At 40.4% G+C, this 27,906-nt stretch overlaps 1 protein-coding gene across 2 annotated transcripts; it reads left to right on the forward strand.

Annotated features, from left to right (window-relative positions):
• The first annotated feature begins 879 nt into the window (after positions 1 to 879).
• On the forward strand, positions 880 to 27,798 carry LOC139454244 (E3 ubiquitin-protein ligase TRAF7-like). Of its 2 annotated transcripts, none has more exons than XM_071235851.1 (14): positions 880 to 1,090; positions 2,375 to 2,487; positions 3,572 to 3,715; positions 4,439 to 4,536; positions 7,458 to 7,579; positions 10,824 to 10,942; positions 12,195 to 12,297; positions 13,089 to 13,230; positions 15,414 to 15,518; positions 16,494 to 16,571; positions 16,797 to 16,883; positions 17,311 to 17,455; positions 25,260 to 25,408; positions 26,389 to 27,798. In XM_071235851.1, the coding sequence occupies exons 1-14, from the start codon at positions 888 to 890 to the stop codon at positions 26,545 to 26,547; spliced, it is 1,767 nt and encodes a 588-aa protein (XP_071091952.1). In that variant the 5' UTR covers positions 880 to 887; the 3' UTR covers positions 26,548 to 27,798. The 2 variants fall into 2 exon arrangements, with proteins under 2 accessions (XP_071091952.1, XP_071091953.1); XM_071235852.1 differs by having other exon boundaries at positions 17,311 to 17,446.
• The last annotated feature ends 108 nt before the right edge of the window (positions 27,799 to 27,906 follow it).

Raw genomic sequence — 27,906 nt, forward strand, 5'->3', positions numbered from 1 at the left:
CGATTTTCATTACATCACAATCGTTTGTTTATGAATCACTTTCAAATAGTGAACAAGTGATCGCGTGAATCAACCAAGTCAGCGAGCCTGATCAGCCGATCCCGTTAGTCGTCTCTTACGACAACCATAGTCACCTTTTACGGCTAGCATGGGTTGCTGGAGACCTATTGTGCCCCTGATCTTCACGGGTCCCAATTGCGTGGATCGATGCTCATGATGTCAATCACTGGATTGTCTGGTCAAGGGCAAGGCTCGATTATTTTACAGACCGCCGTCATATAGCTGGAATATTGCTGAGTGCGGAATAAAAAAACCCAAAACAAATAAACAAACAAACAAAATGTTACGTGTCGGTTCAAGATGTCTTCTTGGAACTTGTATGTATATCAGACATGCATTGCCTTTTGCTATTCAAGAGTTTATTATAGATATGATAAAAACAAACTTTGAACAAATTTAACAATGTTTTTTTTTAATGATTTCGTGTTTGTTTGTTGTTTACGCCACACTCAGTAATATTCCCACTATATGACGGCGGTCTGTTAATAATCACTTTTGGTAGAGTGTTGCATTCAATAATATTTGAATTTTCTCTGGGACCCCCATTTTGTAGTTTTGGACTTTTCAAAGGGAAAGCCCCGGGATTTTCCCGCTCTTGGGGAGTAATTATTATGTTGGTTTTCAACTTGAAACATTCGAACACATGGACTAGCTGTGTAGCCTCCCTTCGATTCTGAGTAATGAAATATACAAACATATGTAATTCGCAACTATGACTTAACAAAGCAATAATTTATTACACACAGATATTACATAAAGATTAGAAAGTAATCGAATCAACAAGTCCTCCCCTTCAGTGAAACACGGAAGTAACGTAAGGATGAGCAATGGAAGACGATGTGAGTGTCCCAACCAAGATCGCAGACGAAGTCAGCAGCCATTTACACTGTCCTATTTGTAAGACGCTGTACAGGGACCCCGTCATCAACATTCGGTGTGGGCACACGTTCTGCAGGAAATGTGCCTTTTCCACAACCCACTGCCCGGTAGACAACGCGCACTGTGACACCAGTCAGCTGGTCATCAACAGGTAGAATAAACGTCATACAATTGAAGGCCCACGTAGAGCCCACAGGAACTCGATATTGCTCTTTGTAAAAATATACGCTTCCTGTCGTAGAGCCGTAACTGTTGGAGGGTGCAAGTGGGTCTCGGGTCAGAGAAAGTAATCTTGTTAACTACTAGATAATACTATGACATGCATACTAGGATTGACAAGATGCACCCAAGTTTGGAATTCCTAGCATGTAAGCCTAGTACGATTCGACCATTACTATCACATCTTCTAGGACTTTCAAAATTACCCTCAGATAGTAGTAAGTTAATATCATGATTTACGTCAGTGGTATGTCAGCAATATCTATCTGACAGTGACAAGGGATTTTTATTTTATGTTGTCATATCTGCATGAATCTGTTTACAATTTTATAATGAATGATGTACTTATGATACAAGGGTTGGGATGAGTCCAAATTTACTACCCGGGTGCCGACCCGCTATTATCCAACCCTACCGGAGTACCAGCTGTAGGTCTCAAGATGTGGGAACAAAATGTCTGATTGGGAATTGTTTTACCACAGCCCTGGCAAGAACTGTTTAAATTCATGTATCCAACAATCAGATCCTGCTTACACTGAAGCTGACTGAAGCTTTAGCTTCACTCAAACATATACAAGTCAAAAGGAATGTGTGCAAAATTACGTATCTTTCGAGTTGAGTATTTTTCATTTTTTGTCAGTGAATTCTCATACCCATCATTAACAAGTTAATAGCCAGTTTTCTTAAGCACGAGATTCCCTTCGGATGCTGGTCAATATAGTGTTGTTTCTAACAACTACCTTGCTGTCCACTGGCCCCTTTTCATGGAGTCCTTATTACTAGCTAACCTAAGGTGAACACGATTTAAAAATGCCCGTCATTCCAAAAGGTAAAAAAAAAAAGTAATTTAGCAATTCATGAACAATTAGGTTTGTGATTTGATATGTAGTGAATGTATATAAATGTCACCATAACATATGACAATGGATGTGCCTCTGTTATAACCAATAACACTTCTCACCCGTGAAGATCTGGGTTAGCATTGGCCTTCAGCAACCCATTCTTGTTGTACTAAGAGGCGACAAAGGGGATTGGGTGGTCAGGCTCGCTGACAGGTTGATGTCATGATGTCAATACTGGATTGTCTGATCCAGATCATTTACCGACTGCCATCATACAGCTGGACCATTGCTGAGTGCAGTGTTAAACAACAAACAAACAAAACAAAAAGTATCATTACCCATATGCAGAATATTTTTTGGTCTATTTTTGTCAGACTTGTGGTAGGCCAGATTGATGACCTGCGGATCTTCTGCCGCTACGGACTCATCAAAGATGGGGATGCCTGGCAAGAAGATCCTAGTGGATGCACAGAGAAGATTCAGTTTGGTGTGTATAGCTAAGTCAGTATACTTCCTAGGGAGTTCAAGGGGGGTCCAAGGAACTCAAAGCCTTAATGGAGGTCCCAAGCTACAAAATGGGGGTCCCAGAGAATATTCAAATATTGAATACAGTACTCTACCAAAAGTGATGATGTTCAGGCCGTCAGTTAAACATAGACCAATCTCATTAAAATCAGATCTTAGTTCTTCCTACCGCTAAACAAAGATCTGAGGACATCCCATTAGGGGTCACGTCAGAACGACCTTTCATTCGACCGATCAGAGCTTCGCTTACAGATCATGAAAGTGACAGTCGGAATGTGATTTCTGATCATGCAGCCTTGAAAACTTTAAAACAGTGTATTCCAACAGATAGTTATGGGCTTCACGACTGAATCTATACAATCTAGACCATGTATTAGTCATTCGAGAATGTTCCTTTGTTGAGGTTTCAAATTTTTAAGCGAGAAGATGTCAAAATATGTTTCGAAGCGTAGTGTCCAGTTTGAAATTAGTGTCGTAAAGCATGAGAAAGCTGCCTTCTGATTGGTCATTTCATTGGTCGGTCAGAGTTCGCGAAAGCTCGGTCTGACGTGACCCGTAATGGGATGTCCTCAGATCTTTGTTTAGCGGCAGCGAGAACTGAGATCTGATTTCAATGAGATTGAACATAGACATGTATTTTCCCAGCTGAAACAAATGTTAAAAAGCAAGCACCAGAAGATTGTGAAGCATTTGACTGTGTATTGCAGTTTTTGAATGATTACCTACCGAAATTATTTTTAAGTGGTACCAAATTATGAAATAGTATTCATTCCAAAGCATGCATACAATTTTTCTGTCTCTCTTATGCATCAAATCTTTTACTTTTAGGATGGGGGGGGGGTCCAGGATGTGTTTATGGTTTTGTTACATCAGAACTACATGTTTTCACGTCTGCAGTTTCTTGTTCCCCATGTTATCATAATCTTGAAACAAGTTAAACCTAATTCTGAAAATATTCCGTGTTGAAGAAACGTGGTACACCTTGATGTGAAAACTGGTATTGATTCTGTAATTCTGAAACCGATCCCTCCCTGTCTCAATTCCAGGAAAGCGTCAGGAACATGAAACAGATTGCCTGTTTGCCATAGTCCGCTGTCCAAACGCTGAAGAATGTGGGACATTCCGTCGCAGTGAGCTCCAGCGCCATCTTCAACAGTGCACCTTTACTCCATGTATACACAAGCCTGCAGGTTGGTCACAGCCCCACAACTTAACCTGGGGGGTCTGCATTATTTGTGCAGCCGATAACAGGGGGGTGGGAACTTTGCATGAATTCCACCATAGTCCCCTGTCCAGTGGAAATGGAATGCAGAATGCTCAGTGTCCCTGGACTTGGTGGTCACTCCAGTTTTGTCCAGTTTGCTCAGCAGTAGATGCCAGTGATATTACTCTCACTACATTAGTCATGCCAGTATGTACTTTTGATGTTCACAGATGTTTAATACTTATATAGGTGCCACCTAAAGACCAATTGGAATTCTGTCAAATATTAATCAACTGAAAAGTTTAGAGATATGTTTCATGTAGCCAGACTCAGTGGTTGAAACTAACATTTTTAGTCCACTCATTCTTATTATGATATCATATGGCAAAACCCTTAAAAATGGCAAATTTCTACAAGTCCTTAACTATTGTGCAGTTTTGCAAGGACTACAGGAATAGTGCCAATTTCTAACCCTGAATACTGGCAGTTCATCTTTCAGGGTTTTTTTAAGAAAAAATTAACACTGATTAAAAAAATAATAATGATAAAAAGGTAATTCTCATCTTGCTCATACAAAGTGAAAAGTTCAGAAGATTTCTGGGATTCGAGTCCCTTTCAAAAAAGTATTTCAACCTACCAGATGAGACTAACACTAAAAGCCTTCGTTTCCAATTCATGGGACTCTATGCCTCCTGTTCTGGCGTTGTAGGATGTGAGTTTACTGGGACACTGGTCAGTGTGGAGGAGCACATCCGGTCATGTGGGTACCAGGACTCCAAGTCTGTTGGACCAGAGGTCATCCAGAAGGTAGGTGACCTCTCCTTGCCCTCTGTTGTGTCTTCACTGTGTCATGCCCGAGGTGCAGGGTACAATACAGATACTAGTCTCCTTGTCATTGAAGTCATCGAGAGTAGTGAACTTGTAGACAGGCTTCTTGTTTTGTCCCCATCTCTTATTGTCATGGTTACATTCTTGAACCATTAGTCCGAGATGAGCTGTGGACTAGTTACCCATAGGGACAAGGATGTAATGTTGTAATTGTTTCCAACACTTCTAACTGAGGATTGTGTTTTTTGTTTTGGTCTGTTTGGCTAGTACACAACAGCTGTTCCATTGTTTTATGGTTGATGAAGTACAAAATGTGATGCCATTATCACTATAGACTGGTGTGATGTCTCTACTTCAGATCAGCAAACCCAGAATTTTCTACTTTTTCTCAAAATATTATAAGTAATATAGAGAACAACCTACTTGCACTACAGATTTATGGATAATTTGTCCACCACCATCACCAAGGCAATCACCAGATAATCTAGATGTCATAGATGTCATGACATTGTCATGCTCTAGATGTCATGATATTACCATGCTCTAGGTGTCATGACATTATCGTGCTCTAGATGTCATGACATTATCATGCTCTTGATGTCATAATATTGTCCTGCTCTAGATGACATAACATTGTCATGCTCTATGTCATATCATTGTCATGCTCTATGTAATATCATTATCATGCTCTAGATGCCATGACATTGTCATGCTCTAGATGTCATAACATTACCATGTCTTATTTCATAACATTGTCCTGCTCTAGATGTCATAACATTGTCCTGCTCTAGATGTCACAACATTGTCCTGCTCTAGATGTCATAACATTACCATGTCTTATGTCATAACATTGTTGTGCTCTAGATGTCATAACATTGTCCTGCTCTAGATGTCACAACATTGTCCTGCTCTAGATGTCATAACATTGTCCTGCTCTAGATGTCATAACATTGTCCTGCTCTAGATGTCATAACATTGTCCTGCTCTAGATGTCATAACATTGTCCTGCTCTAGATGTCACAACATTGTCCTGCTCTAGATGTCATAACATTACCATGTCTTATGTCATAACATTGTTGTGCTCTAGATGTCATAACATTGTCCTGCTCTAGATGTCATAACATTATCCTGCTCTATGTAATATCATTGTCATGCTCTATGTAATATCATTATCATGCTCTAGATGCCATGACATTGTCCTGCTCTAGATGTCATAACATTGTCATGCTCTATGTCATATCATTGTCATGCTCTATGTAATATCATTATCATGCTCTAGATGCCATGACATTGTCCTGCTCTAGATGTCATAACATTGTCCTGCTCTAGATGTCACAACATTGTCCTGCTCTAGATGTCATAACATTACCATGTTTTATGTCATAACATTGTTGTGCTCTAGATGTCATGACATTGTCCTGCTCTAGATGACATAACATTGTCATGCTCTATGTCATATCATTGTCATGCTCTATGTAATATCATTATCATGCTCTAGATGCCATGACATTGTCCTGCTCTAGATGTCATAACATTGTCCTGCTCTAGATGTCACAACATTGTCCTGCTCTAGATGTCATAACATTACCATGTCTTATGTCATAACATTGTTGTGCTCTAGATGTCATAACATTGTCCTGCTCTAGATGTCATAACATTATCCTGCTCTATGTAATATCATTATCATGCTCTAGATGCCATGACATTGTCATGCTCTATGTAATATCATTATCATGCTCTAGATGCCATGACATTGTCATGCTCTAGATGTCATAACATTACCATGTTTTATGTCATAACATTGTTGTGCTCTAGATGTCATGACATTGTCCTGCTCTAGATGACATAACATTGTCATGCTCTATGTCATATCATTGTCATGCTCTATGTAATATCATTATCATGCTCTAGATGCCATGACATTGTCCTGCTCTAGATGTCATAACATTACCATGTCTTATTTCATAACATTGTCCTGCTCTAGATGTCATAACATTATCATGATCTTGATGTCATAACATTGTCATGCTCTTGATGTCATTACATTGTCATGCTCTAGGTGACATAACATTGTCATGCTCTATGTCATATCATCGTCATGCTCTATGTTATATCCTTATCATGCTCTAGATGCTATGACATTGTCATGCTCTAGATGTCATAACATTACCATGTCTTATGTCATAACATTGTCCTGCTCTAGATGTCATAACATTGTCCTGCTCTAGATGTCATAACATTGTCCTGCTCTAGATGTCATGACATTATTGTGCTCTAGATGTCATAACATTGTCCTGCTCTAGATGTCATAACACTGTCCTGCTCTAGATGTCATATCATTATCATGCTCTAGATGTCATATCATTATCATGCTCTAGATGTCATAACATTGTCATGCTGTAGATGTCATATCATTATCATGCTCTAGATGTCATATTATCATGCTCTAGATGTCATATCATTAGCATGCTCTAGATGTCATATCATTATCATGCTCTAGATGTCCTATTGTTGTGCTCTAGATGTCATATCACTGTCATGCACTAGATGTCCTATTGTTGTGCTGTTGGTGTCATGCCATTGTCCTGCTCTAGATGTCCTATTGTTGTGCTCTTGATGTCATGTCATTTTCATGCTCTAGATTTCATGTCATTGTCATGCTCTAGATGTCTTAAAATTGTAATGCTCTATGTCATAACATTGTCATGCTCAAGATGTACTATTGTCATGCTCTTGATGTCATGTCATTGTCATGCTCTAGATGTCTTAACATTGTCATGTTCCTGTCATAACATCGTCATGCTCTAGATGTCCTATTGTTGTGCTCTAGATTCCATGTTATCGTCATGCTCTATGTCATAACATTGTCATGCTCTATATGTAGTATTGTCATGCTCTAGATGGTGAATCTACAACAAACCAATCAGAAGCTAGAACAGCAGGTGTCCACTTTAACGAAGCGTGTTGTTGACCTTGAGTCGGTGCGAGATGACATGGCCTCCCAGCTCAGCACATGCAACAGGTATGGAGAAGATGGGGGAAGATCCTAGTAGCTTGGAGACTGTCATGAATACTAGTTCCACAAAATTTTTCTTGTTTGCATTTCAACCCGTTAACACCAAAAATCTAAGTGTCCATCCACAGTGTTGAGAATTTCACACACAAAAATGAGTCATTGTGGGCTACTGTGAGCAGTACTCATAAGAAACAAAGTAAATCAGGAGTAAAAGCTAGATTATGTTTGACATTGAAATAACAAGCAGGGCCTAGATTTTCGAAATGATCTTAGCCCTAAGATTATTGTAAAGTTATCGTAAGGAAATCGTAGGCTATCGTAGCCTATTCTCGAAACTATCGTAGCCCTAAGATATCTTAAGTTTATCGTAAATCTAAGATAGCCCTATACCTGTCGTAAGTTTATTTTATCTTCATCCAAGATGGTGGCATACTTTTCCATAGATATTGTGCCAAACAACTAGTCCGCTTTACGTTCAAACATTGACATTTCATTTTGTAAAACTGAGTGATTCAAATTGACACTTCGAAAACACGAAGAACACATCAAGGATTTCACGTCAAAAATGTTCTTAATCGCGACAGTGATACACATAACTGTGGAGTCGATAGCTTACATTATTTTTCTATCCGAGTCCATGCGGAAGAAGTGTGAAACAACATACCTTTTCGATAATGTGGGAAGGATAAAAACGGAAGGTGTCGGCAGGCTACAGTAATGACCGTGACCTTATTGATAGTTTAGGGGGAGCTAATCTTAGTTCAAACTCTAGTTGAGAGTGGTTTCCCTTTGTATTCGCCCGGGACACCTTGCTCAATGGTACAGTTTTCATAAAGCGCAGAGTTCAGCTGTTATATTATTGAGTCGCATTTGTGTCAATGCTTTAGTCTTTATTTTCGCATTTTATAAAATTATATCAATCTACATATGTAAAAACAACCATAAAGGTTTTGCATATTTTTTTACATCTAAAATCGTGTGGGACGGGTGGTTTTAATAATTGAATTTTAACTATACAGTGTAGTATTTGTTGACTTAACAAGGAAATACATGTGATCAAATATTTGTATACAATATCTAATATTTTTCTTGCAAAAGTAATTGTAATTTGTTTCGTTTTAAATTCAATACCTACATTATCTATATCCTCTTGAAAGACAAATATTTGATAAAAAGTGATTAAAAACTGTCTGTCGAACAATTGCATTCTTTGAAAACAGGTGATTAACGGCATATAGATGTATTCCCTTATAAATATAACAATTTACTGAAATTTTGACAGCAAATGTTAAGCACAGATTTTTGTATCGACAAATCAAATAAAAAATGAGTTCCCATGCTCGTTCTGGTTCTCGTCAAAATGTAGCATAGATTGCACATTGTCCAAAATTCACTTTCAAATATATGTTCGCAGAAAAAAAGTTTATTGAATGAAATTTACTGATCAACATAAAATTCACATTTTCAACACAATAATCTTTGCATTCAATAAGCCGGTTTTAAAATATTTTGGTCTTTTTAATATTTAAGTCTACATCTTCCCGTTTTATGTTTAAAAAAAATATAGATATCCTTGAGACCATTCAGACAATAAAATCGTTGTAACGTATAGGGTCAACGGACAAATACAAGTAAATGATCCTCAGCAATTCTGTCAGACAAGCCATACATTATTGAACTACGTTCTGGAATAGATTTGACACATTACAAAGTATTTCGCTCCTCAGCCAGATTTAAATGAAATCAGACAAATCAGTTTATTAGCTCTACTTAATTTAAAAGGATAGAAAATGACTGCATTATATGTATGTTCACGTTAACTTGTGGCGTGTTCCATGAGACAACATAACTTGACAATTCCTAAATTATCTCTCTTTGCGAACGAAAATTAGTGTCACTTTTAAATTTTGAAAATAATTATGGATCTAGATAGATAAACAAATAATTTCATCATCTAAATACTAATAGCTTGATATTATATTTAAGTCCTTGCTTTATTCATGAAATATATTGGATACATAAGTAACAAAACAAACTTAACAAGCTTAGATTGTCATATAAACTTGCTTGTGGGTGAGCTGCTTCCTGAACAATTTTTGTTTTGAGTGTTTCCACGTATGTTGGTGTTTACAATAATATAAACTTGACTTTTGACATAAACATAAAAATAAACAGTATACATCACTTAACATCAGACTTGAACACGCATGTTAAATGCTGAACGCATATGCAGCTGGGAAATCCCTGTGATGTCACTGGGAAACACCCCGCTTTTTCAATCTCTAACACAAATGAGTTCTCTGTCAGAGTTACGACAGGTATCGTAACTCTGAACGATCTGCGACAGGTTTATGATAGTTTTGAAAATCTATCTTATCTTAACCTTAAGATATCTTATCTTTGAACGTAAGTTGTTAAGATTTATCTTAGCTAAGATCGTTTCGAAAATCTAGGCCCAGGTCTCATAGTCTCCCACACTCCAATAGCATGTGGTGTTTTGTTAAAAATAAGGCCTTGAAAACTTGTTGCTTATAATAAGAGGCAACTTGCATGATCAGCTGCAGCATGGTGAGGTAGAGACTGCTTGTTGATGATCAGCTGCAGCATGGTGAGGTAGAGACTGCTTGTTGATGATCAGCTGCAGCATGGTGAGGTGGAGACTGCTTGTTGATGATCAGCTGCAGAATGGTGAGGTAGAGACTGCTTGTTGATGATCAGCTGCAGCATGGTGAGGTGGAGACTGCTTGTTGATGATCAGCTGCAGCATGGTGAGGTGGAGACTGCTTGTTGATGATCAGCTGCAGAATGGTGAGGTAGAGACTGCTTGTTGATGATCAGCTGCAGCATGGTGAGGTAGAGACTGCTTGTTGATGATCAGCTGCAGCATGGTGAGGTAGAGACTGCTTGTTGATGATCAGCTGCAGCATGGTGAGGTGGAGACTGCTTGTTGATGATCAGCTGCAGCATGGTGAGATGGAGACTGCTTGTTGATAATCAGCTGCAGCATGGTGAGGTAGAGACTGCTTGTTGATGATCAGTTGCAGCATGGTGAGGTAGAGACTGCTTGTTGATAATCAGCTGCAGCATGGTGAGGTAGAGACTGCTTGTTGATCATCAGCTGCAGCATGGTGAGGTGGAGACTGCTTGTTGATGATCAGCTGCAGCATGGTGAGGTAGAGACTGCTTGTTGATGATCAGCTGCAGCATGGTGAGGTGGTGACTGCTTGTTGATGATCAGTTTGTGTTGCAGTTGTATCCAGGCTCTTCAACAGAAGTACAATGACCTTCATGCGACAGTGGAGTCCATGCTCAACACTCGGAGGCCTGTCTCGTATGGCTCACAGTTATCGCTGGCGGAGTCCACTACAGGTTAGTCACTTTTCAGCTCATGCAGACACTGGTGGCAACAACCTTGGGCAGGAGTTTCGTGGTGGTGGATGAAGGGATGAAGAATATATTCTGTGTGAGTGGGTTGTATGAGATTCTGAAATTATTCTCTCAGACGCAAGTTACCTGCCCTTTTGCCATGGTCAGTAGTTAGCAGTCTGTCAACTGAGAGAAGAGGTATCTTGCTGTCAGGCCATTCTGGATTATCCAGTGTATCACATCTCCATTTTGTAAGGATAAATACCCAGTTGCCACAACAGTGTTGTATTGAGTATGATGTCAATACTTGATGTTAGAAAAAGCTGTCCAATCAAATTATGCTCAAGAGCAAGAGAAAATCTGTTGAGGTTCGTGATAGGACAGATATCGATGGTGATGTCACTTCCTAAGCAAAGCTGTAGTAGCAAATGGGTCCAAGGTATATATAATAACAATAGGGATCTAGTGCAATGTATGATGTCAGGTTCCCACAAGACCAGCCCATTTTGAATATTCAGGTGGTGGTAAGTATTTTGTCTTTCGATAAACAGTGAAAACCTTTTTAGTTTAGAATGAAAATAATGGGATCACTAATGTTAAAAATTAGAAAGTTTAATATTTAACCTCCAGACCCTTAGGATCCCCTTGTCATTCTGGCCTTCACTGAGGAACATTACTCATGCTGGTCTGCACAAAGGGACATTACTCATACTGGCCTGCACTAAGGGACATTACTCATACTGGCCTGCACTAAGGGACATTACTCATGCTGGCCTGCACTAAGGGACATTACTCATGCTGGCCTGCACTAAGGGACATTACTCATGCTGGCCTGCACTAAGGGACATTACTCATGCTGGCCTGCACTAAGGGACATTACTCGTGCTGGCCTGCACAAAGGGACATTGCTCATGCTGGCCTGCACAGAGGGACATAACTCATACTGGCCTGCACTAAGGGGCATTACTCATGCTAGCCTGCACTAAGGGACATTACTCATACTGGCCAATGCAAAGGGACATTACTCATGCTGGCCTGCACTAAGGGACATTACTCATGCTGGCCTGCACTAAGGGACATTACTCATGCTGGCCTGCACTAAGGGACATTACTCATACTGGCCAATGCAAAGGGACATGACTCATGTTTTATTTCCATGCAGAACAAGCAATATAGAAATTCGGAAAGATGTAGCAGGTCTAGTAAGTTTATGTTTGTATCTGCTTCACTTCCATGACACATGCTGGTATTCCAGGTTTTCAAAGACGCAGGACGTCGTCCCCCGGTAGCCCTAATGGTGTTGTCAAGTATGAGAGGTGGGAGATGCCGTTCCAGTTCAAGTGCATTGGAACACTCAGGTGTGTCACCTTCAGTCCAACATTCAGCAACACTGCCCAGCCTCCACTCCAGCTACTGTCATGAGATTATGTTGGAGAACTTGGGTTATGTATTGGAGATCATCTGTATCCCAAGACTGCAATCTCATGACTGCTGCGTATCGATACTGGCAGGCCTTTTGTGACCATCAACCCAGTTGGGATACAGAGGAAGAATAAGACTTCTAAAACACACTCTTGCAATTGAGTTGATTAAAATGAGTTTTGTCTGTTTCCACAGGGTTTCAAATCAATTTGTTCACTAACTGATTGTCACTGAAAATGTCCTCATGATTTTCATGAAATTTTAGAAATTATTTGAAATCTATGTCTTATCAAAATTATATAACTTTATTGTCATTAGCAAAATCATTTTCACTGTGTTGCTAATTTATGCCATTGTACCCAGCTCATGATATCAACCATGTGTGTTTGCATGTTCATACATGGTGATATACAGATCTCCGTACGGAAACTGAAATAGTGATGACTGCTGCTTAAAACTACATTGACAATTCGGGGCGGTCGGGTAGCCTAGTGGTTAAAGCGTTCGCTCGTCACGTCGAAGACCCGGGTTCGATTCCCGACATGGGTACAATGTGTGAAGCCCATTGTGGTGTCCCCCGCCGTGATATTGCTGGAATATTGCTAAAAGTGGCGTAAAACCATACTCAGTAAGTACAATGACAATTCTTGTCTGTGACGTGCCTGATCAAATTTGATATTGTATTGTGATGTTGAATATATTTGACATTTTGGCTAACTGGCTACAGGGGCCATCAGGATGTGGTGTGGTGTCTGACTGCCTACAAAGGTCGGCTGTACAGTTCGGGAGCAGACGGTCAGATTAAGGTGTGGGACCTGGAGCAGCTGGCTAGAGGCTGTATACAGACACTCAGTGGACACACAGCAACTGTAAGTTGAGAAATCGGGGGAGATGTCTTCAAGGCCTCATCTTGGTCCCTTGTAGAAAACTGTTACTGTGCTTGAAAGACGATAATTCACTAATTGTCCTATGTATATTCAAGGCTAATAAAGCACTAACTGTCCTATGTATGCTGTTCAAGGCTAATAAAGCACTTACTGTTCTATGTATGCTGTTCAAGGCTAATAAAGCACTTACTGTCCTGTGTATGCTGTTCAAGGCTTATAAAGCACTAACTGTCCTATGTATGTTGTTCAAGGCAACTAAAGCACTAAATGTCCTATGTATGCTGTTCAAGGCTAATAAAGCACTAAATGTCCTATGTATGCTGTTCAAGGCTAATAAAGCACTTACTGTCCTATGTATGCTGTTCAAGGCTAATAAAGCACTAAATGTCCTATGTATGCTGTTCAAGGCTTATAAAGCACTAACTGTCCTATGTATGCTGTTCAAGGCTTATAAAGCACTTACTGTCCTATGTATGCTGTTCAAGGCTTATAAAGCACTAACTGTCCTATGTATGCTGTTCAAGGCTTATAAAGCACTTACTGTCTTATGTATGTTTTTCAAGGCTAATAAAGCACTATCTGTCCTATGTATACTGTTCAAGGCTAATAAAGCACTAAATGTCCTATGTATGCTGTTCAAGGCTTATAAAGCACTTACTGTCCTATGTATACTGTTCAAGGCTAATAAAGCACTAACTGTCCTATGTATGCTGTTCAAGGCTAATAAAGCACTAACTGTCCTATGTATGCTGTTCAAGGCTAATAAAGCACTAACTGTCCTATGTATGCTGTTCAAGGCTTATAAAGCACTTACTGTCCTATGTATGCTGTTCAAGGCTAATAAAGCACTTACTGTCCTATGTATGCTGTTCAGGCTTATAAAGCACTAACTGTCCTATGTATGCTGTTCAAGGCTTATAAAGCACTTACTGTCTTATGTATGCTGTTCAAGGCTAATAAAGCACTAAATGTCATATGTATGCTGTTCAAGGCTTATAAAGCACTTACTGTCCTATGTATGCTGTTCAAGGCTAATAAAGCACTAACTGTCCTATGTATGCTGTTCAAGGCTAATAAAGCACTAAATGTCATATGTATGCTGTTCAAGGCTAATAAAGCACTAACTGTCCTATGTATGCTGTTCAAGGCTAATAAAGCACTTACTGTCCTATGTATGCTGTTCAAGGCTTATAAAGCACTTACTGTCCTATGTATGCTGTTCAAGGCTTATAAAGCACTAAATGTCCTATGTATGCTGTTCAAGGCTTATAAAGCACTAAATGTCCTATGTATGCTGTTCAAGGCTTATAAAGCACTAAATGTCCTATGTATGCTGTTCAAGGCTAATAAAGCACTTACTGTCCTGTGTATGCTGTTCAAGGCTTATAAAGCACTAAATGTCCTATGTATGCTGTTCAAGGCTAATAAAGCACTAAATGTCCTATGTATGCTGTTCAAGGCTAATAAAGCACTAATTGTCTTATGTATGCTGTTCAAGGCTAATAAAGCACTTACTGTCTTATGTATGCTGTTCAAGGCTAATAAAGCACTTACTGTCCTATGTATGCTGTTCAAGGCTATTAAAGCACTAATTGTCCTATGTATATTCAAGGCTAATAAAGCACTTACTGTCCTATGTATGCTGTTCAAGGCTAATAAAGCACTAACTGTCCTATGTATGCTGTTCAAGGCTAATAAAGCACTTACTGTCCTATGTATGCTGTTCAAGGCTAATAAAGCACCAATTGTCCTATGTATATTCAAGGCTAATAAAGCACTTACTGTCCTATGTATGCTGTTCAAGGCTAATAAAGCACTAACTGTCATATGTATGCTGTTCAAGGCTAATAAAGCACTTACTGTCCTATGTATGCTGTTCAAGGCTAATAAAGCACTTACTGTCCTATGTATGCTGTTCAAGGCTAATAAAGCACTTACTGTCCTATGTATGCTGTTCAAGGCTAATAAAGCACTAAACGTCCTGTGTATGCTGTTCAAAGCTTGAGCCCCTCGACTATGAGATCGTTCCTTACAACAGGGAAAACCTGACGTATTGTAGTAATGCTTGAAATGTCTTATGGATGCTTTACGAGGTGAAAAGAGCACAATCTAGTTTTCCCCAAGGTCTACTATTTCAGGTTAGTTATCCACTTACTGTCCTTTAGGTCTACTGTTCGTCAGTCAGTGATGGGTGTTTGTATACGGCTGGAGACGACCACACTATCCGTGTCTGGGACACTGAGAGTGGAGGCAGCGTGAAGACACTGGAGGTAGGTCCAGCAACCCATGACAGGATCTCGGGGCAGACCCTCGGTACCCCTTGCTTGTCATCAGTCTCATTAAAATCAGATCTTACTTCTGGCTACCGCTAAACAAAGATCTGAAGACATTCCATTACGGGTCAGTCAGAATGATCTTTCATCTGATTAATCACAGCATCGCTTACCAGATCAGGAAAGTGACAGTCGTAATGTGTTTTCTAATCATGCAACATCGAAAAGGTTAAGACGGGGTATTCCGAATGACAGTGTTACGGACTGTATGACTGAATCTGTCCAAATCATCATCTATCTCTGGCTTCAAAGGGATAAACATTTAAACGGGAGAGACTTGTACCGTGGGACGTATTGCCATACAATCTCAGCCATCTGTTAGACAGTCCAGCATGTTCTTTTGTTCAATTTTCAAATTTTAAATATATAGTTTTGTCAACATACTTTTCAATGGAAGCCGCCGGTTTGAAACTGGTGCCGTGTCGCTCAAGAAAACTGATTTCTGATAGGCCAATCTCGACTTCTTTTTTGTCATTACATTGTCGGTCAAAGATAGAGAAAGGTCGTTCTGATGTGACCTGTAATGGGATGCCCTCAGATCCATAATATAGCTTGAGCGAGCTCTAAGATTGGATTTTGATGAGATTGTACTTGTCATTAGACCAATCTTGTATGAGGACAGGATGTTACGATATGATCTTGCTGATTGAGTGTCGTCATTAGTTGTAGTGAGAATGTCATTGCAAGTCATAGTGGGTAGTTACTCATGATATCAATCACTGAATTGCCTGTCCTGACTTGATTAGTTACAGGCCACTGTGATAAAACTCTAATTATACTAACGGCAGTGTAAAATAGCATATGATCACTGCAATTTTAAGATTTGTGAAGAATTTTGATTTTGGATTTTTTTTTTTTTTGTTAATAAGTTTACCAGAAGAAATACATTTCTTTCTGTATTTGTATTTACAGAATGCCCATGACAACATCATCTGTGCAATGACTACTACCAAAGAATACCTGTTTACGTCGTCATTCTCTCTCATCAAGGTAGTGTTACCTTACAACCTTAATATACATGTTGTGTTCCTTAAAATTATACAATAAAATGTTTTGTAATATTACGCTGGAAAATGCCCTGTGTTTGTCAAATTTGTTAACTAAGTCAGACACACATTCAACATAATTAGTACCATCAGCATGTTATGTCGGTTAGAAAATGCAATTTTTGTTTGGAAATACTGACTGGTCATATATTTTTCCTATCAATGATAGGTTTGGGAACTGAAGACTCTAGCCTTGAAACAAGTCTTGTCTGGCCTCCACCACTGGGTCCGAGCTCTGGCCTTCAGCTATAAGAAGGTGAGCTTTCTGTTAATGAATAGTCACAGGACATTGTTCGCCACTAACACTGAGTTTTCATGAGGTGATATGATACCCAATTGTTTTTACAAGATACAAGATGATATTCTTACTTACTACTTGTTTAATGACCCCAGCGTTTTTGTCTGTCAAATATTGAAAAATGTGTTGTACTTAGTGTTTCAAGTTCACTACTAAAAATAGCCATTACGAACATGTGTCTACAGCTAGCTTTACCTTTTGAATCTGCTCTGAAATATTTATCATATTTATGGTCAAGAAATTTCCATGTGTTTTGATGTAAATAGACGTATCGTGATATCTATTGTATTGTGTAGCATGACATGTACCATATTGGGACCTCGGGGCCAGGCAGACGTCTATCCACTAGACCACAGTAATACAGGTAGGATGTTGGACATTTCAGGACAAGCTGTACAGCGGGTCTCACAATGCCATCAATGTCTGGGACTGCACGGACTCCTTTGCAGCACTGGGCACCATCGAGCACGAGTTTGGATCAGTCCACTCCCTGGCTGTCACACAGACTTACATCATCGCAGGTAATGCAGGTATGGCATGGCTTATTTGTCTGTTTAGTGGAGCCAGCACTGCATGCTGTAATTTGTAACACTTCACTACTCACCTGTTGCTGGGGACTGAAAGCATGATAAGGAGAAATAGTTCAACGAAAAAAAGTACCCTGATCTCCTCCTCAGTAATGGCTGAACTGATTATTCCCCGCCGCGCGAAAGCGCGAAGCGGGGGATATAGTATTCACGACCGTCCGTCCGTACGTCCCACCTGTTTGTTGCCGCGATATCTCAAGAACTAAACTCTGGATTGTCTTCATATCTGGAACTATGGTGTATATACAGACTCCGCAGACACCAGTCGGTTTTGGTGACCTTGATCCCATTTTCAAGGTCACAGCAGACAAATCTGCTTTTAGAGTTGGAAAACGGTGTTGCCGCGATATCTCAAGAACTAAACACTGGATTGTCTTCATATTTGGAACTATGGTGTATATACAGACTCCGCAGACACCAGTCGGTTTTGGTCACCTTGATCCCATTTTCAAGGTCACAGCAGGCAAATCTGCTTTTGGAGTTAGAAAACAGTGTTGCCGCGATATCTCAAGAACTAAACACTGGATTGTCTTCATATTTGGAACTATAGTGTATATACAGACACCGCATACACCTGTCAGATTTGGTGACCTTGACCCCATTTTCAAGGTCACAGCAGGCAAATCTGTTTTGGAGTTGGAAAACGGTGTTGCCACAATATCTCAAGAACTAATCGCTGGATTGTCTTCATATTTGGTACTATGGTGTACAGGCGGGGGATATTTCGTCACTCTGTGACAAATACTTGTTTAGTTTGTAGTGGTTACATCTAAGTGGTTTACTACCCGGGTACCCAACCCCTATTGCCCGATCCTACCCAGGTACCCTCTGTAGGTTGACCCGTACCAGTTTGAAGACATAATTAAGACGGACATAGATTTAAGAATTGTTACAAATAGGAGTCCTTTTAAGGATGGAAATAATACGGTATTTACAAAGAAATAGTACTAGCAGAAAAATACTACTGCCACTAGTTACTTTATGGCGCAGAGTTGTGGCGCAGAGTTGTGGTGTTGCAGCATTTTGTGATGGAATCGAATTCTAAATTTCCCCTGATAACTATTCTTCACCATACCCGTGCTTGTGGGTTGCGTTAAAGTGGTAAACGTATGGGATCTATATCACTTTGGGATTTCCTCCCACATTAATATCACACTGTGATAATATTGAAATATTCCAAGCTGTTAGAAACTCACTCTCTAATATTATAAAGGGGCATGAATTGTTGGAGGTGCATCACGTATTTGTGTAGGGGTCTGTAAATCTGGTAATCTTGTTACTCCAGTACTGTCTGACTTTATATTTAAGGACTGGCTTTGTATTGTTTTGAGGTATGAATAAAAAAACGATGTACAAACTGGGAGAATCCTCAGATTTTGACAGAAGCTATATTGTGCCAAGTGTTGTGTGTGCAACTTTTTTGCTATGAGAAAAAAGTGATAGTGCATTTTGGTCACTTTTACCAAGGTGTTGTGGAAGAAAATTATTTGATTTGTGTTTTCTTGTTGAAATATTTGATATTGTAAAATAACTTCATGATGATACAGGTGAGCAGAAAGGAAATTCCCTCGACTGCAATCGGGATTCCCTGACATTCCGTAGTGATGAAAGTAGTCTGCTTCAGGGCATGGCTTCATTTGTTAAATTCACTGGGAAATGATGCAATAACATGTGACCAATTCTGAAAATCAGAATTCGGGAATTACACTAAACACAATGAAAATTTAATTTCAGTAAACTATGTTTATAACAAACACGCTTATAACGAATTGACCGATGTAACAAACTTATTTTTTAGTCCCGGCAATTTTTGTTGTATATATGCTCTATATATGCTTATAACGAACTACGGTTATTACGAACTAAAATTAGTGGTCCCTTTGAGTTTGTTATAACTGTAGTTTACTGTATTCAAGTATGGTTTATGGACAAACACTTTTAGAATGCAGTCAAGTTACCACTTGCATACACTAGCTAGTAAGTAGGTCAAAGGTCATATTACCATATAACTAGTTGAATACTAGTTTCAGGATGGTAAGGTATTTCCTTTAACAATACACATTTTAAGTTAATTCATGTTATCTGAAAACACAGGTCAAATTCATCCAAATTGGTGAACATGAGGTCACAGGTCACATAATGAAGAAAACAATTCTTTCCCCTGTTGAGCACTTCAGAAACTTTTTCTGGACTGTGGTTCATAAAGAACTGTTACTCTGATAATTCTGATAATTCAGAATAATTAGTCAGTGCTCCCTGTCAAGTGTGGTTGAGCACTGTCATCAGTTATGTTTACAACTGGACACTTTCTCAAAGTTAGTATGTAAATATTTCAAAAAACATAAATTGAAAAGTGTGGATTATGAGTTTTATGAAAGTTTTTTTAAGGATATTTCATCCAGGATATGTATAACATTGTATATACAGGCAAGGAACTGAAAATATTCTGTGGCAGATTTCTAATGGTCCTCGTACACTGCGTCCCTGTGTTCTGACAAAGAATGACTGTTTAGGGTATACTGGGTATTGTCCGACTTCCCTTTTTAATGCCTTGGATTTTGGTCTTTAAAACATAACCCACACAGACCTGTTACTATATGGAAAACACTCCTTGCTTTTGCTTATCATGATATGGTATGGTGTCCCCGCTGTGATATTGCTGGAATATTGCTAAAACGGGCATAAAACCATACTCACTCACTCACTGATATGGTGTATTTATTAAGCCTTATTTTGAGCATGTGGTGTAGTTAAGAGGTTTCTGGACATTGGGTTGGTGTTTGCATCCTTCGTGAATGGTAGCAGAAAGATTGTTTAGATGTCATATAGGTACTAAAGATACAGAACCGGTTTCTTGGCCCACTTACATACCGGTAGTCCTTCCAACCAGTTCTGTGTATTGTGGAACGGATGAGTCAGATTGTAGCCAAGCATACATTGCCCAGCTACAGTACCTCTGTGTCGGCCGATCTGTGAGGGTACATTCAGCGTACAGAAAGGTACCTGGGGTTCGTACCTGTAGTACCCTCTTTCGGGACAACTGGATGGCTTGTCAAGGGGAGAATGTGATTGTGTACAGTAACACATAGTGATCCACTGGATGGCTTGTCAAGGGGAGAATGTGATTGTGTACAGTAACACATAGTGATCCACTGGATGGCTTGTCAAGGGGAGAATGTGATTGTGTACAGTAACACATAGTGATCCACTGGATGGCTTGTCAAGGGGAGAATGTGATTGTGTACAGTAACACATAGTGATCCACTGGATGGCTTGTCAAGGGGAGAATGTGATTGTGTACAGTAACACATAGTGATCCCCTGGATGGCTTGTCAAGGGGAGAATGTGATTGTGTACAGTAACACATAGTGATCCACTGGATGGCTTGTCAAGGGGAGAATGTGATTGTGTACAGTAACATAGTGATCCACTGGCTCGCTGGTCAAGGGGAGAATGTGATTGTGTACAGTAACACATAGTGATCCACTGGATGGCTTGTCAAGGGGAGAATGTGATTGTGTACAGTAACACATAGTGATCCACTGGATGGCTTGTCAAGGGGAGAATGTGATTGTGTACAGTAATACAGTGATCCACTGGATGGCTTGTCAAGGGGAGAATGTGATTGTGTACAGTAACACATAGTGATCCACTAGATGGCTTGTCAAGGGGAGAATGTGATTGTGTACAGTAACACATAGTGATCCACTGGATGGCTGGTCAAGGGGAGAATGTGATTGTGTACAGTAACATAGTGATCCACTGGCTCGCTGGTCAAGGGGAGAATGTGATTGTGTACAGTAACACATAGTGATCCACTGGATGGCTTGTCAAGGGGAGAATGTGATTGTGTACAGTAACACAGTGATCCACTGGATGGCTTGTCAAGGGGAGAATGTGATTGTGTACAGTAACACATAGTGATCCACTGGCTCGCTTGTCAAGGGGAGAATGTGATTGTGTACAGTAACACATAGTGATCCACTGGATGGCTGGTCAAGGGGAGAATGTGATTGTGTACAGTAACACATAGTGATCCACTGGATGGCTTGTCAAGGGGAGAATGTGATTGTGTACAGTAACACATAGTGATCCACTGGATGGCTTGTCAAGGGGAGAATGTGATTGTGTACAGTAACACATAGTGATCCACTGGATGGCTTGTCAAGGGGAGAATGTGATTGTGTACAGTAACACATAGTGATGCACTGGATGGCTTGTCAAGGGGAGAATGTGATTGTGTACAGTAACACCTAGTGATCCACTGGATGGCTTGTCAAGGGGAGAATGTGATTGTGTACAGTAACACCTAGTGATCCACTGGATGGCTGGTCAAGGGGAGAATGTGATTGTGTACAGTAACACATAGTGATCCACTGGCTCGCTGGTCAAGGGGAGAATGTGATTGTGTACAGTAACACAGTGATCCACTGGCTCGCTGGTCAAGGGGAGAATGTGATTGTGTACAGTAACACATAGTGATCCACTAGATGGCTGGTCAAGGGGAGAATGTGATTGTGTACAGTAACACCTAGTGATCCACTGGCTCGCTGGTCAAGGGGAGAATGTGATTGTGTACAGTAACACATAGTGATCCAATGGATGGCTTGTCAAGGGGAGAATGTGATTGTGTACAGTAACACCTAGTGATCCACTGGATGGCTGGTCAAGGGGAGAATGTGATTGTGTACAGTAACACATAGTGATCCACTGGATGGCTTGTCAAGGGGAGAATGTGATTGTGTAAAGTAACACACAGTGATCCACTGGATGGCTTGTCAAGGGGAGAATGTGATTGTGTACAGTAACACATAGTGATGCACTGGATGGCTTGTCAAGGGGAGAATGTGATTGTGTACAGTAACACATAGTGATCCACTGGCTCGCTGGTCAAGGGGAGAATGTGATTGTGTACAGTAACACATAGTGATCCACTGGATGGCTTGTCAAGGGGAGAATGTGATTGTGTACAGTAACACATAGTGATCCACTGGCTCGCTGGTCAAGGGGAGAATGTGATTGTGTACAGTAACATCTAGTGATCCACTGGATGGCTTGTCAAGGGGAGAATGTGATTGTGTACAGTAACACCTAGTGATCCACTGGATGGCTTGTCAAGGGGAGAATGTGATTGTGTACAGTAACACAGTGATCCACTGGATGGCTTGTCAAGGGGAGAATGTGATTGTGTACAGTAACACATAGTGATCCACTGGATGGCTTGTCAAGGGGAGACTGTGATTGTGTACAGTAACACATAGTGATCCACTGGATGGCTTGTCAAGGGGAGAATGTGATTGTGTACAGTAACACATAGTGATCCACTAGATGGCTTGTCAAGGGGAGAATGTGATTGTGTACAGTAACACCTAGTGATCCACTAGATGGCTTGTCAAGGGGAGAATGTGATTGTGTACAGTAACACACAGTGATCCACTAGATGGCTTGTCAAGGGGAGAATGTGATTGTGTACAGTAACACCTAGTGATCCACTAGATGGCTTGTCAAGGGGAGAATGTGATTGTGTACAGTAACACACAGTGATCCACTAGATGGCTTGTCAAGGGGAGAATGTGATTGTGTACAGTAACACATAGTGATCCACTGGATGGCTGGTCAAGGGGAGAATGTGATTGTGTACAGTAACACACAGTGATCCACTAGATGGCTTGTCAAGGGGAGAATGTGATTGTGTACAGTAACACAGTGATCCACTGGATGGCTTGTCAAGGGGAGAATGTGATTGTGTACAGTAACACAGTGATCCACTAGATGGCTTGTCAAGGGGAGAATGTGATTGTACAGTAACACATAGTGATCCACTGGATGGCTTGTCAAGGGGAGAATGTGATTGTGTACAGTAACACAGTGATCCACTAGATGGCTTGTCAAGGGGAGAATGTGATTGTGTACAGTAACACAGTGATCCACTAGATGGCTTGTCAAGGGGAGAATGTGATTGTGTACAGTAACACATAGTGATCCACTGGATGGCTTGTCAAGGGGAGAATGTGATTGTGTACAGTAACACCTAGTGATCCACTGGATGGCTGGTCAAGGGGAGAATGTGATTGTGTACAGTAACACATAGTGATGCACTGGATGGCTGGTCAAGGGGAGAATGTGATTGTGTACAGTAACACATAGTGATGCACTGGATGGCTGGTCAAGGGGAGAATGTGATTGTGTACAGTAACACATAGTGATCCACTAGATGGCCTGTCAAGGGGAGAATGTGATTATGTACAGTAACACACAGTGATCCACTATATGGCTTGTCAAGGGGAGAATGTGATTGCGTACAGTAACACTTAGTGATCCACTGGATGGCTTGTCAAGGGGAGAATGTGATTGTGTACAGTAACACACAGTGATCCACTGGATGGCTGGTCAAGGGGAGAATGTGATTGTGTACAGTAACACCTAGTGATCCACTGGATGGCTGGTCAAGGGGAGAATGTGATTGTGTACAGTAACACATAGTGATGCATTGGATGGCTTGTCAAGGGGAGAATGTGATTGTGTACAGTAACACATAGTGATCCACTGGATGGCTTGTCAAGGGGAGAATGTGATTGTGTACAGTAACACATAGTGATCCACTGGATGACTGGTCAAGGGGAGAATGTGATTGTGTACAGTAACACCTAGTGATCCACTAGATGGCTTGTCAAGGGGAGAATGTGATTGTGTACAATAACACATAGTGATCCACTGGATGGCTGGTCAAGGGGAGAATGTGATTGTGTACAGTAACACCTAGTGATCCACTGGATGGCTTGTCAAGGGGAGAATGTGATTGTGTACAGTAACACATAGTGATCCACTGGATGGCTTGTCAAGGGGAGAATGTGATTGTGTACAGTAACACCTAGTGATCCACTGGATGGCTTGTCAAGGGGGGAATGTGATTGTGTACAGTAACACATAGTGATTCACTAGATGGCTTGTCAAGGGGAGAATGTGATTGTGTACAGTAACACCTAGTGATCCACAGGATGGCTTGTCAAGGGGAGAATGTGATCGTGTACAGTAACACATGGTGATCCACTGGATGGCTTGTCAAGGGGAGAATGTGATTGTGTACAGTAACACATGGTGATCCACTGGATGGCTTGTCAAGGGGAGAATGTGATTGTGTACAGTAACACATAGTGATCCACTGGATGGCTTGTCAAGGGGAGAATGTGATTGTGTACAGTAACACATGGTGATCCACTGGATGGCTGGTCAAGGGGAGAATGTGATTGTGTACAGTAACACATAGTGATCCACTGGATGGCTTGTCAAGGGGAGAATGTGATTGTGTACAGTAACACACAGTGATCCACTGGATGGCTTGTCAAGGGGAGAATGTGATTGTGTACAGTAACACACAGTGATCCACTGGATGGCTTGTCAAGGGGAGAATGTGATTGTGTACAGTAACACACAGTGATCCACTGGATGGCTGGTCAAGGGGAGAATGTGATTGTGTACAGTAACACCTAGTGATCCACTGGATCGCTTGTCACTATGACTGACTTACTGAGAAGCATTGTTGATCTACTGATGATATTATTCCAATCTATTTGTTGTAACAATGGATGCTACTGCAATGGATGTTACTGAAGGACATTTTAGGTAAAGAGATGCTGATACAATCTCTTGTAGTCCTCATTATTTAATGATAATGTCAGTTTTGTCAAGGCAAAATATTAGGTTACCCTTCAGTTTGTTTCTGACATTTTACTTCATGTTTTCACAGGAACATACAACCAGAATATTCAGTTATTTGATGCTACCACTCATAAACATGTGACCAACTTATGCGGCCATATTGGAACTGTGACATCACTAGCTGTGCCGCCGTCAGGTCGCTTCCTGTTTTCTGGGTCACATGACAGCAATGTGCAGGTAACACCGACAGTGTTTTAACCTCTGGTGTGAGTTTGTGAGTAATTGATGGAGGGAATCAGTGATTGAGTGACGGAGTCGGTGATTTAACTAGTGAGTCATTAATTGAGTGAGGGAGTCGGTGATTTAACTAGTAAGTCACTAATTGAGTGGGGACGTAAGTGATTTAGTTAGGGAGTTAGTGATTTAGTTAGAAGGAAGTCAGTGATTTGAGTGATTGAGTGACGGAGTCAGTGATTTAACTAGTGAGTCACTAATTGAGTGGGGACGTAAGTGATTTAGTCAGGGAGTTAGTGATTTAGTTAGAAGGAAGTCAGTGATTGATTGAGGGAGTCAGTGATTTAACTAGTGAGTCACTAATTGAGTGAGGACGTAAGTGATTTAGTTAGGGAGGAAGTCAGTGATTGAGTGATGGATTGTGCAAGGGAGTCTGATTGACTGATGGAGGAGTCTGATTGATTAAGGGAGGCATCTGATGAACTGAGGGAGGAGTCTGATGAACTGAGGGAGGAGTCTGATTGACTGAGGAAGGAGTCTGATGAAATGAGGGAGGAGTCTGATGAACTGAGGGAGGAGTCTGATTGACTGAGGAAGGAGTCTGATAACTGAGGGAGGAGTCTGACTGACTGAGGGAGGAGTCTGATTAACTAAGGGTCGAGTCTGATTGACTGAGGGAGGAATTTGATTGACTGATGGAGGAGTCTAATTGCAGAGTAGTCTCGAGTATCCCTTGAATGATGTGTGATTAGAATGTGTGACCTGGCTGATTGTGTATCATTGTATCTCAGTGTAGTGGATTGTTGTTTGTTGTTGGAGCTATAATCCACTGGTTTGCCAGGCCCAGAATCAATTATTTACAGACTCCTCTGTATGCATGGATCATTGCTGGATGTAGCGTACAACAACATTCACTCACTCCTAAATGTGAACTATGAGTTATATGATGCTAATCATGCTGATTTTGCTTTTCACATTTCCAGTTGTGGAGTTTGGAGAAAATGCTGCCGATCCAGACTCTATCCCGCCACCAGGCCAGTGTGAACTCATTGACGCTGTACGGCAACATCCTGCTGTCTGGGTCAGAAGATCATGAAATAAAGGTCTTCAGATATTTCCAGCTACAGCATGGACAGTTCTAGCTGGATCAGAAGATCCTGAAATAAAGATCTTCAGATATAACATGGACAGTTCTAACTGAATCAGAAGATACTGAAATAAAGGTCTTCAGATATAACATCGACAGCTCTAATGGGATCAGAAGACCATGAAATAAAGGTCTTCAGATATAACATGGACAGTTAAAACTTGATCAGAAGATCATGAATTAAAAGTCTTCAGATATAACATGGACAGTTATAATGGGATCAGAAGATCATGAAATATAGGTCTTCAGATATAACATGGACAGTTCTAATGGGATCAGAAGACCATGAAATAAAGGTCTTCAGATGTAACATGGACAGTTCTAATGGAATCAGAAGACATTGAATTAAAAGTCTTCAGATGTAACATGGACAGTTCTAACTGGATCAGAAGATCATGAAATAAAGGTCTTCAGATGTAACATGGACAGTTCTAATGGGATCAGAAGATCATGAAATATAGATCTTCAGATGTATCATGGACAGTTCTAATGGGATCAGAAGACCATGAAATAAAGGTCTTCCGATATAATATGGACAGTTCTAACTGACCCTTCTTGTCAAAGGACCACAAGTCTGCTGCCGGTGCCAGCATCACTACTTAATATTACAGTATGCTAATTATCCCAGAGTGTGATATGTGATAGTATGTGATAGTCTCATTCACTCATTGTGCAGACATCACAGCAACTTGTTCCACCAGGTATGTATTCATGTGTACTGGGCCGACATCTGCTCATGTTAATTGTCTTCCCTTCACTGTGATCAGTCTGAGAGTAGTTGTGTAGTTGTGTATTGGGTCTAGTTCATGAAAGATTAACCCAACTTGATTGATGCATGTCATCGTATCCAAATTGCTTAGATCGATGCTCATGATGTCAACCACTGAATTGTCTGGGCCAGACTTGCTTGTTTACAGACCACCGTCATGTAGATGGAATATTGATAACTGCGGCATTAAACAAAGAAACAATTGAGACCACTGTGGCATGGCTAGCCAAGTGGACAGACCACACAATGATGACAACAGTAGAGGGATGCACTGGACAGACTCTGTCTGTATCCCAAACCAGTACGTAAACAAAAGGGAGTATATTTCATTGATCCATTTTGTTTGTAGACAACATGATGAAATGATTATGTTGATATGTGCTGATAATACGTACAGACTAGGGCTGCAACGAATACACTACGAGGTGAATACGATACGATACACAAATGTAGGGTAACAAATACTAATATTTTTTTCACAAAAAAAAATAGTTTGACCATGTTGACAGTGTTTATGATTATTATTATGTTGTACGTTAATATACTGCATTTATCCAGGTTCAAGTATCTGCTATGACCAGTGAC

This window comes from Haliotis cracherodii, unplaced genomic scaffold, assembly GCF_022045235.1.
Source record: "Haliotis cracherodii isolate W230 unplaced genomic scaffold, xgHalCrac1.p SCAF_10, whole genome shotgun sequence".
NCBI classification, from domain to species: Eukaryota; Metazoa; Mollusca; class Gastropoda; order Lepetellida; family Haliotidae; genus Haliotis; species Haliotis cracherodii.

Coding starts and splice junctions, on each gene's coding strand:
- LOC139454244 (XM_071235851.1), top strand. CDS start 888: ATGGAAGACGATGTGAGTGTCCCAACCAAGATCGCAGACGAAGTCAGC. Junction 12,298..13,088: donor AAGTGCATTGGAACACTCAG/GTGTGTCACCTT, acceptor AACTGGCTACAG/GGGCCATCAGGATGTGGTGT. Junction 17,456..25,259: donor CATCATCGCAGGTAATGCAG/GTATGGCATGGC, acceptor ATGTTTTCACAG/GAACATACAACCAGAATATT.